Genomic DNA, 10996 nt, shown 5'->3' with positions numbered 1-10996 from the left:
TGAATTTGCTTTGGAACTTCACGTCATCTAAGTGCTCTTTAGAATTCTTTTGTTTTTGCTTTGTACAAACATCATGAAGTATGCATTAATGTGGCATCTCACATGTCATCATTTAAAAGGAATTTTCCAGTTGCAGTTAATTAGATTGCTGTGCATTAGATTCAGTGCTTCAAAGGCCAGTGATGATTGTATTATGTAATTTTACATCAAATTTATGCTTTTTCCTGTGGAAAATTAGACACTCATGCCAGATTAACTCCTCTGTGATTACTGTCTCTTATGAAAGTCTGTCTCCACAGAAAGTGAAATTTGAAACTGATATATATATATAATCAAAAACCTGGAGTTTGTGAAAGCTGCATAACATGTGGCCAACCACAGAGCCATCTCCATAATGTAGGCTACATACATCCAGATGGAATGACCTAGGCCTTTTGTTTATGGGCTATACTGTTTTCTTCTTTCAGGACAAAGTCCAATTCCAACTGAAAGTATATGAGGTCTTAACTGTTGAATGCACACTTTCCTTGAAGCAAAACTAACTGTAGGGGATTCGGATATATTTGGTTCATTATTGATTATTCATGTGTAATTGAATAGTATTAAATCCCTGACAGATCTTGGAGTGTACTGCTTTGGTATTTTTTTCCCCCATGTTATTCTCCTCTCTTTTATGATGTAACATTTCAAGGGTGCATTTTTTTTCTTTCTGTGAATGCTATCACTGAATTCACTTACATGTAACTGCACTGTGTAATTGCATTGTTATGAAGGATAAATCCAGTCTATACTTTATACACAAATGTATGTGTTAACTCCCTATTTGTTATTATTAAAATAATGTTGGAACCGTGTTCTGTAGTTGTGTACGAGGTGTACAATTCAGTTTCACATTTTCGATTGGCGAAGAACAGGGTTTCCCAAATTCAGTCCTAGAGTAGCCTTGTATATGCTGGTTTGTGTTCCAGCCTGAATCGCAATAACTGAAATGTGCTAAGCTGTTAATTATTTTAATTAGGCACTTAATGTCTAATGAAGATTAATGCATCATCAATGTCATTCTGTTAAAAAGATATTGTGAATGAATTCAAATGAAAGAAAGCCTTTGGGCGTTTAGGTGGAAACATCCCCTCACCTGGAGTTCTCTGCAGCTGCAATGTAGAGCAACTCAATCTCTTGCACAATCTGTGTGTGCAAAACACTGACTCTGCAGAAGGCTATGCCACAGATTAAATTTTAGCTACGTCTCAAAAGATTGCTTTTGTAAAGAAGCAACTGTATTTGTGCTGATACTCTGTGATTACTACATTGTAATTGTTTTCGCCAGAATCCATTTCTAGAATAAGCTGTTCTCTCTGCCTGGTGGCAGCAGGAGCTCACAGAATCAAACCAGAATACTACAGAGGGGACTGTTTACAGTCACACAGCCAGTAAACATGGTTGTATGATTTTTTTTTTTGCACATAACGCATAACCCTGGCCAATTATAGCATGTACACGGTGCAAAGTAACATTTAATAACAGCACTGGATTAAAAGCATTGCTGCAAACAGGTAGGCCAATTACCTGTGATTCCTGGAATGTACTGTTAAAGCTACCAAAGAAAACCAACCTTGCTGAATGCTAGAGTCCTGTGAAAGCCAGACTTTTATTAGCAGTAGGTTTGTATAATACACTGTGTCTGTGAGGAACCTTCCATTAGTGACTGGTCACAGCCTGCATGCCAGGAGCGCTTTGCATTGGCTTCACCGCACGACCCTCAGAGTCCAGCAGGAGGCGCTTAGTGGCTAACATGCCAATGTACTGAGTGGACTGATGGGTCAACAAGCTTTTGGGTTCAGTCTGCACCCCTATCCTATAAAACACGGCTGCAAATACTCAAGTTGTCATTTTGCTTGGGTGGGGAGGGTCACGGTTTTCATTGACTTGAATGGAGAAGCATATGTGGCGACAGGAAATGAAGGCAGAGAGCGAAAGCAGAGGACAATTTTCAAATCCCGTCACACCAGCATGAGGCTAGCAGTGCTTCTGTCTCTTTTCATCAGCCGCCTGCTCTCTTCCAGCCCCTATTGGCCTGAGGCTAACAGGGTGCCAGCTGCCCCAGCCCTGAGCCCTGCTCCCCAGACCCAGCCCAAGCCCTCAGGGCTGGCTGCGTATTTCCTCATGCTCGGAAACTTAATGAGACCAGCAGTGTCACACTCCCTGGCTGAAAACCTTACCCTGTGCATAATGCACATAGGATTTACTGTACGCTCTCTGCCTGTTACATAATGTGCACACAGGGCACGCTGTCAAGATCCCAGCGATCCATTTTATTAAATCAACTCCGTTTAGCTGCCGTAGGAAGAAAAATGGTGCTGCTGTGATGCGTCTCCTTTTGTATCCCCGCCCCCTTTCCCTCAGCCCCAACCCATAGCCCCCACCCCCATCACCCCAGAACGGGATGTTTTTCACTATGCAATGCGCACTGCAGAAAATGATATTCCTTGATTGTAGTGTTTGCTATTTATTTACGTGGTATTTAATAAATGCATAATATTTCTGAAGTCTGTTACTGAGTATATGTGCGTGCATATACACACACACACACACACACACACAGGTGACAAATTAAAGGAAAAACATGAATAAATGAGTGGAGAAACATAAAGAACACACAGGTGTACTGCATGATGCAATTAAACAATTAACATCCTATCATGCTCCGAGGCATGTATAGAAATGCTGAGCAGGCCCACTTGCCATCTTGATTTGGGATCTAAGTGACTTTGAGAGAGGGTACATTATTGGGGCATGGATGGCAGGAGCTTCTCTGAAGCTTACATATCACACTAATGCACAAGCATCACGGTCATCAAATGCACACTTTCAACCTCAATTTTCGACCCTATTTACCAATGTATTTCCCATTGATCTAAATGCGGACGTCAGATTGTATTATGCAGTACACCTGTATGGAAGCATCTACATTTGTTGTTTTTCCACTCATTTATTCAGGTTTTCCTTTAATTTGTCACCCATCTGTGTATGTGTATACATGTGTCATCTTTATTTGCAGGGTGTGATATATATATGACAAGGATCTCAGATCACAAGGTGTACTGTACACAGAGCACTGCATGGAACTGTAAGCCGAACGAGTTCATGTATATACAAGACTTCTTTCTGGCTAGCAGTTAGAGAACCAGCCTCTGTACTTAATGGTCATATGCCAGATGTGTACATTTTTTGCAGAATGCAGAAGATAGTTGTCCATATATGACACTAAATGATTCTGTTTCCACGCATACATTATGGTGTATTGATTTCACCCCACTCATTTTGTTTACCTAGAAAAGGGTATAATTTATACTTTTAATTCCCGACACGCAGACAGATGGGCACTTTTTGACAAGACTATTTTCTTGACAGTGCACATTAATGATGGGAATATGTCAATGTGGGTTTTTGTGCATGTGGGGAAGGGTGATTTTTGATATTTTTCTGATTACTGAAATGCATGTCACCAAGATCAAGTGAAAGTTCCACAAGGGATTGTTGTATTGTGTGATGTAAACAAGCGAGAAACTTCCGGCCCTGTCCTGAGCCAGGGGGGGTGCCAGACCCCTGACTGCCCGTGTCCTGGGATAGACCTGAATTGAGACAAAGCCTTCCTCCAAAACTGCAGACAGTGAGTTTGAGTTTATGTGTACATGTGTGTACGTGTGTGAGCATGCCAAAGAATGTAGCAAAGAGTGTAGGAATGTGAGTGTTTTACAGTGCATTTTACAGTGTAGTGTGTGTGCGCATATGTATGTGTTTAGAGGAGAGTATGTATGCTTCAAGGAGTATACTGTGTCTGCATTGTATTCATGCATGTAGGTAGTAGTGTGTAGATTTAAGGGAGTATATTAGTGTCTATATGCATGTTTAATGGCATGTAAGTATGCCCTGTGTGTGTGTTATTGACCAGTGTATTAGCACGTGAAACATATGAACATGCTTATAATACAGACATTCCTTAAATGCTTCTCTTATGGAACCCTAACACTTAATTTTATGGTATTATCTACACCTGTCATCGTGAAGATCAGTTGATGATGCCTCTGGATTCCATCAAGGAAAAGAAGGCATCATAACGTGACTAAGAAAAGCTTTGCACATTAATTACGAGAATGTTTTCACACATAACACATAGCCTCTGTCATGGTGTACAAAGCATACTGTTTCTACACAGAAAAAAGCACTTTCACAAACAAATGATTGGCTTTTTTCTGTGGTGCAAAGACCTCTGGGGTGCATGGCAAGCGGCCCTCCCCGAGCCGACCCCTGTGACCCCCAGCAGCAAGTCGAGCCTCCCTGTGATGTGGAAAGTAACCGGGGGTCAAAGAGGAGAATTCTGGGGAGGATCTGCAGCTGCAGAAACAGCAGGGCAAGGTGAGGGGCTTCGACAGGGAAAGTTTAAACTTTAAACAGCGATCTCTTTTCCACCAGCTGGTCCATGTCGTACACCAACATCTGTACCCCTCATGTATATTTGAAACCCAAAATCAAAACGTGATACCTTTTTTGTTTTAATTTACACGGCAGTATTCATTGCAGCGCTCCATGCAAATATTCCACTGATGTGAACTGTTTTTTTCTGAAGTATTACCGGCATGTGCCTGAGTTAGAAGTGAGTTAGAAGTGAATGTATTTCCTGTGAGTTCTGTAACCTTGTATCCTTTTTGATCGTCTTCTGTCTCTTGAATGACACTGGTAATATGGTCTGGCAAGGCTAGAGAAAAATGGAGCGCTGTTCGAAATGCTTAATCTAAACTTAGAGTGGGCAGACGAGATGTGGGCCTGCCACTGGTCAGGGGGCAGGATCTGCACGGAGGTGTTGATGAGGGGAACAGGACACGGCGAATTCCACAGATAAGTGGCGCGGTGTGGGGGTGACTTAGGAGGGGGTGGCGAGAATGGAGCCGCCGCCCCGCAGGTTCACTTGTGGAATTCTGGGAAGGTGCGTTGCCTCGGAGGGCTGGAGGAAAGGGGGCGAGGAAGAGGGGGAACGGCCCGCGCCAGAAACACAAAGGCCTGATTGAGAACAGAGCTCGGGCCCGGCCCGCCCCATAAGACGCTGCGGGAAGGGGCCTGGGACGGGGCCTTGGACGAGGCGAGATGTGCTTGTGCATAACACCAGGAACTGAGATGAGAATCAGACCGTGGGGCTTGGCTCGCCTGCTGAAGCCTAAACAGCTTTTCTTTCTCGCCGTGCAAGGTCCCAAACCCCACAAGGTGTAAATCACTCCTTCTGCTTCACTTCGGCCAAAATACATTAATCACTTTCGGAATTTCACATTACATGCCATTCTTCGAATTCTTTGGTGTAATTAAATTGCTGGTTCGATCAGTTTTTTTGGGTTTTTGTTTTGGAGCTGCGGGGAAGGTTAACATCATCAGATCTTAATCGGCAGTTAAAGAAAAGGAAAAACACAGGAAAGGCTCCAGAGATATGTGTCTGTGGTGCTGGATGAGTTGCTGGTTTAATGGCTTGCATGCTTGTGCCTGCTGCCTGACCATTGAAAGACCATTTGCCACTAAAGTGCACTACAGCTGTACAGCGCTGAGCCAGCTGCAGTAACATTAATCCAAAGTGATATCTGTGTGTGCCTGCTGGTGTGGTGTAGGGCAGTGTGGGCGGCAGTGTGTCAGCAGCCATACAGCGAGTTGCAGAGACCAGAACGGCAGCTCCCTGCCTCTGTCAGAACGGGGGCGGGCCCAGAGGCCTCAGCCACGCAGGCGTGGTGCTGTCCCACAACCACAGGGTGGAGCTGTGCCTGCAGGGAAGTGTGTCACAGGAGGAACAAAACGTCCGTCAGCTCGATCCCAGCAGGCCATGGGGCGGCCAAGGGCTTGAACAGAGCAGGATCCCCACCCACGATGTTCCCCAAGCAGCGTTCGCTAAGATGGTAATTCACCTCCGCAATATAAGACATAAATATGTGAAGGTTGCACCCTGGTTCCTCTGGACACGGTAGTTACACCATGCATGCAGACACTCACTTGTCAACTCGTGCATCAGCATTGGGGCATAAGGAAAAAAATGTAATTCTCTCATCACACAAGAATGTCTCGCATTCCATTCAAACATCAGTGTTCTCTGTACAGTGTGACAGAATGCAGTCTAATATTGTCACACCAAGGCTCTCTTGTCATTATCTGCTTTGAATGTCAGTCCCAGCGACCTCTTTGACCACAGTTTCGAACTAAGAAAACCATTCTCTGGGCAATAAGAAAGAGGCTATTGCGAAGTCTGCCAGTTTGCAAAGGTTCGAGGGTCAGTCCCTCACAGAGAAGCTGGTTATTACAGAGCAGGACTAATTGTCGAGTTTCCAGACATCAGCTTGAATGGGTTTTTTAAAAGGCACATCACCCGCCTGCTTGTTTTTCAGCAGCAGATTGCACATCTCTTTTCCCTCCGCAAGTGTCGCAGATGGATTTTGGCAGAGGTGTAGTCTGTTGAGACAGAGGGGCTGCGTGACCTTCTTTCTCAGGTGGTTTTACATTGAATACGTTAAATTTGGGCCGTTGCCAAGCTGCGTTGTGCCTGCTCTACCTGTTAGGAACTTGCTGGGGCGGTTTGCACCGATAACGGGTTGGGGAGAGGTGGGGCGCCTGCTATACATGCTATCCACCTGAGAACTCCCTGTCCCCCCGGCTGGATGTGGCTCCGCCTCCCAGCCTTGCAGAATGCTGTTTGAATACACATCCATTCTCATCAAATGAGTGCGGTGGCATTTTTATTTACCCACTATTTCAGTTGAATTATTTTGATGTATCTGGCTTCAGAGAAAAGATTGTAATTGCGTAAAAGTATGCATCTTCTATATATTGCACACTTACATACAGTATAATACAGATTTTATAGTCCAGTAAGAGAAGGCACCAGGGGAGTATGCTGTTATCTTAGAAGAACTTTAGGAAGATGTTTACCAATTTACAAGGGATATTTTTTTCTTTTGAGCATCTTCATCTCTGAAAATCCATGGCAGTAAAACTAGTAATTTACTGAAATTACTTGCTACATATTTATTTAAAAAATCTTTATGCATGTGGTTATTCTGTGTTTAGAAATTATACAACTGTTTATCATTTTATTTATTAAAGCCTTAATATATTCAACACTACAAAACACACAAACAAATGAACCAGAAACAACCGTTATTTCAGCCACATCCAATATTGCATGAAATGTAGATGGGTCTTATTTAAGGAATCAAGCTAAGGGGCTGATCTGCACTTGTGTGGTGCCCCTGAAAACTGAAGAGAAATCTCTACAGTTGTCCTCTTCTCATAAACAAAAGCTTAGATACTTACTGTATAGAGCTGTAATGCTTTGTAGATAAGCAAACGTTTCCCATGTTTTGAAGCTTCGGCATGTGCTTTTATACCCACCACAACTTCTGTCGGTTCAGTATGTGATGTGTAATCACCAGAAGGTTCTGAAATGGATGGCATCTTGCTATGACAGCTTTCATAGTTTAGCTTGCAATTATGATTTGCCACACAAATCTAGATGGCATGTCAAGTATTATGAAAACAGTCAATAACTACTTTGAAAATGGAAAATTATCCCCAGAAATTTTACTATAAATAAAAAGCACATTACCCTCAAAAGGCAGATTTATTGATGCTTGCTACATCTACCCAAAGATTTTCTCTGGAGTTTTATTTTCTACAAGAAGTAAATGAACTGATACCTATATCTAGTTCTTACCCTTTTTGATGTGTTTATGTTTAGGTGTCTCTAACAAGAGCAATCTACTTCACAATTAGCAAACAGTCTTATCGAGAGCAACTTGCAAAAATGTAGAAAAAACATTTCTACATAGAATCTACTTATATGGATATTTTATGAAGTAATTCAGGTTGAGTGCTTTGCACCAGGGTTCAGTGGCAGTGCTCTAGCTGCGAATCAAACCTGAAACCTTTGAATTTCAAACACAGCGGTTTAACCATTACACGACAGTGCTGTTCCTGTACTGTATATCTGACTTTGGAAGTGTGCATCAGTGGGAGCTGTGGCAGGATCTTTGGGTTTTTTTCTCCCAGCAGGCTAGTGGGCTGGGCCTCTCTGTGGTGAGCAGTGGGACCCTCACCCAGATCCCCCCCACCCTGAGTGTGACATGCATATGGTCCTGCTGGAGGCTGGGCGAAAGACTCTAAAAGACAGGAGCCAAGGAGTTCATCAGAAACAAGACGGGCGATCAAGAGCCTGTGAACGTAAGAACCCTGAGCTGAATTTGTCTCGCGGCGAAGCTTTGAAGTTCCTGTTGTTCCTCGCTCCACCCCTCTGCACCCCTCTCCTGTGCCTCTTGAGCAAGGCCTGAGCTCTAGCTTTGGAAAAGGCTACACGAACTGCCTTCATCCCAGCATGATTCCCCAAGTCTCACCCAGAGAACTGAGCATTGGCACAGCCACTCATTAAGAGCGCCACGCTAATCTCTGTTAGCGCAATACGCTGGGGCAACTTCAAACGAGGAACTTGGAGGTCATTTTGGAGCCAGTGACTTTCTTGCCATAGGCGTATCCTTTGGAGACCGGTTCTCTCATTATGCCTCATACGGCAATAGTTTTAGCCCATGATAAATAGCATGCCAGTGCTTAATTCACTCAAGTGGATAAAAAAATTAAATGGTCATGACAGCGTAAGGAAAATGCAATTGCTGTGGCATGCTCAGTATGTAATGGAATAAGGAGTGCCAGTCTTCTCTGACAGGGATGTGTTGTTACTGGTAAAATGTTTTTAATGTGTCTGGTTTTGCAGTGCTGGTTAGAAATGGATGCAATAGCAGTAATGCTGTAGATTGCCTTAATAAGTATAGAAGGGTTTAACTGGCTATTAGTCAGCTGCCAATATGACTGACAAAACAATACAAAGCTGCATAATACTTCTAATACTTAAAGCATGGGACGTGCACATGTGTGTGTGTTTGTGTGTATCTGTACGTGTGTGTGTGTGTGTGTGTATGAGAGAGAGAGAGAGAGTGTATATATGTGAGTATATTAGCTTGTATGACAAACATGTGGTGAAAGAGCAGAAGAGGAAACCTGAAAATCAAATTGCAAGCCAATTTTTGTCCTATTTTCAAATTTAAAACCTACCAAAGCTGGAATTACAAGCCACTCATTTGACCTAAATGTTGCATCCTTTATACATTTCGATTTGGGACCTCATTCAATAAATACAAAATCAGATTTGTCCTTAACAAATTTAAGTAACTTGAATTACTATTTCTGCCACCATTAAACTCTCAAGTCTCTTACATGCATGTATATTATTGCAAACTAAAGTACCCTACACTAATCTCTTATGGTATTGCACTTGCATTTTGCTCAGTTTGACACCAAAAAAATAACTGCCATTTGGAATTTTTCCATTCACATACCACCATGCGCACCATTTAAAATAAAAAAAGATATTTATGTGCCTAACATCTAACTCTTGGTGTGAATATGATTAAAATGGCCCCTGTGAAAGCACTGCATAGCATGGATGTGACCGTACATTATTGAATGTAATCCATTTACAGCCACTTGAAACACTGCACACATCCTGGCCTGCTGGTGAGAAATGTCTCCTTTCCTGCGGGCTATTTAGAGACCCTATAGAGGGGCCCTATGGTAGCGTGGCTATTATACTCTCTGATCTGTGCGCCGTCTCGAACTACACGCCGGGAAAAGCAATTGATTTAACACAATGCTTGTAAAAAAAAAAAGACAGCATTATACATGTTTTTGTGCTGAACACATGTTTTTACCATCAGTTCTCGTATCACGTTCTCGTATATTTCTTTGGTTGATATATTTCCTTTCAGAAATAAACTTGATGCCAGAGAGCATGGATGCGTCACCAAATAGCTTTTCTACACATCTCAGCAAGAATTCTCAGTGGAAGATGTCATATTCCCAGCCAATTCTGGCTTTATGTTTGCATGTGGAACGCTGTACTTGTTTCTTTTTCTTTTAACCTTCACTGTTCTGTCACTCTCTCACTCTTTGTCTCTCACTCCTCTGCTGCCTCCTTCACTACGGAGTCATTTTCATTCCCATTTAGAAAATCTCAGATTTCTGAAGGTGCAGCTTGTTGATTTGTTTGCCGCTTGTGTTTCCGTGTGCAAAAGCTTGAATAAATTTGATACCCAGCCTAAATTCAGCATAACGTCAATTGCTGTTGAAGATTGTTTAACCTGACTAGACACTTAACAGTATTTCCCTTATTTTCAGTTTGCTTTTGATGAAAAAGTATAACGCAAATATTATGTAAATAATGTTGAAGCAGTATATAATCCTGCTCTGCAGAATCTTGCTATGGTATCAGAGTGGGAATGTGCCCTTCCAATATGTAAAAGTGTTTTTACAGAGTATTTCTGTCACATTTGTGGCCGTGTCCCTAAAGAGGGCCCCTTGACTGAACACGCAAGCTTTTCACTTTGAATTACTACAGGTGCAGGCGATAAAGAACAAGATTTTTAAAATGAGGGAAAAAGATAAAGAGTAGGAATTTGTCTTCAGGAGCCTGTCATCGACATTATCGGTTTTCAGTCTCCACTTGCTGGATGTATGGCCATATGTGTGTGTTGCGCAACGGCAAGGGCTGTGCTGTTGCGCAATGTGAATGGCTGTTTTGTTCTTGGGGGCTGGCCTTGCTCATGAGGCTTGTGTGCTTCACGTGCACAGCAACACTATCACAGTGTACCTGTGTAAAAGCCTCCAGGCGTCTGTAGCCAGGACTACTGTGACAGACGGATCATGATACAATGCCTCCAGCTAGCAATGAAGGGCAACTAGCCACAGAACAGGGGCGTTCACTCTCTCTCTCTCTTTTTTCTTTCTCTCTAATTCTTTCTCTTTCCCACCCACTCTCATTTTCTCTTCCTCTTCTCTGCCACTACCCCTTTAATATATAAATAATTCACAGGGACAGGTTTTCTCGTGGTGCTCTAATTAACCGATGGTTGTGATTTAGCAC

The 10996-nt window shown here is 42.8% G+C and overlaps 1 protein-coding gene across 1 annotated transcript; it reads left to right on the top strand.

Annotated features, from left to right (window-relative positions):
• The first annotated feature begins 4279 nt into the window (after positions 1–4279).
• On the top strand, positions 4280–9751 carry LOC118215588. The gene is made up of 4 exons (XM_035396484.1): positions 4280–4416; positions 4803–4908; positions 5652–5933; positions 8077–9751. Exons 1-4 carry the CDS (start codon positions 4280–4282, stop codon positions 8188–8190), a joined length of 639 nt encoding a protein of 212 aa, XP_035252375.1. The 3' UTR covers positions 8191–9751.
• Positions 9752–10996: the final 1245 nt, after the last annotated feature.

This window comes from Anguilla anguilla, chromosome 16, assembly GCF_013347855.1.
Source record: "Anguilla anguilla isolate fAngAng1 chromosome 16, fAngAng1.pri, whole genome shotgun sequence".
Lineage (NCBI taxonomy): Eukaryota > Metazoa > Chordata > Actinopteri > Anguilliformes > Anguillidae > Anguilla > Anguilla anguilla.
The sequence above is the reverse complement of the archived record's forward strand: the minus strand, read 5'-3'. Positions and strand labels throughout refer to the sequence as shown.

What these genes read in the sequence shown, in the direction of transcription:
- LOC118215588 (XM_035396484.1), top strand. Translation starts at nt 4,280, where the DNA reads ATGGCAAGCGGCCCTCCCCGAGCCGACCCCTGTGACCCCCAGCAGCAA. An exon ending in TGCAGAAACAGCAGGGCAAG is followed by an intron (nt 4,417 to 4,802) that starts GTGAGGGGCTTC and finishes ATCTAAACTTAG; the next exon opens with AGTGGGCAGACGAGATGTGG. An exon ending in AAGCAGCGTTCGCTAAGATG is followed by an intron (nt 5,934 to 8,076) that starts GTAATTCACCTC and finishes TTTTTCTCCCAG; the next exon opens with CAGGCTAGTGGGCTGGGCCT.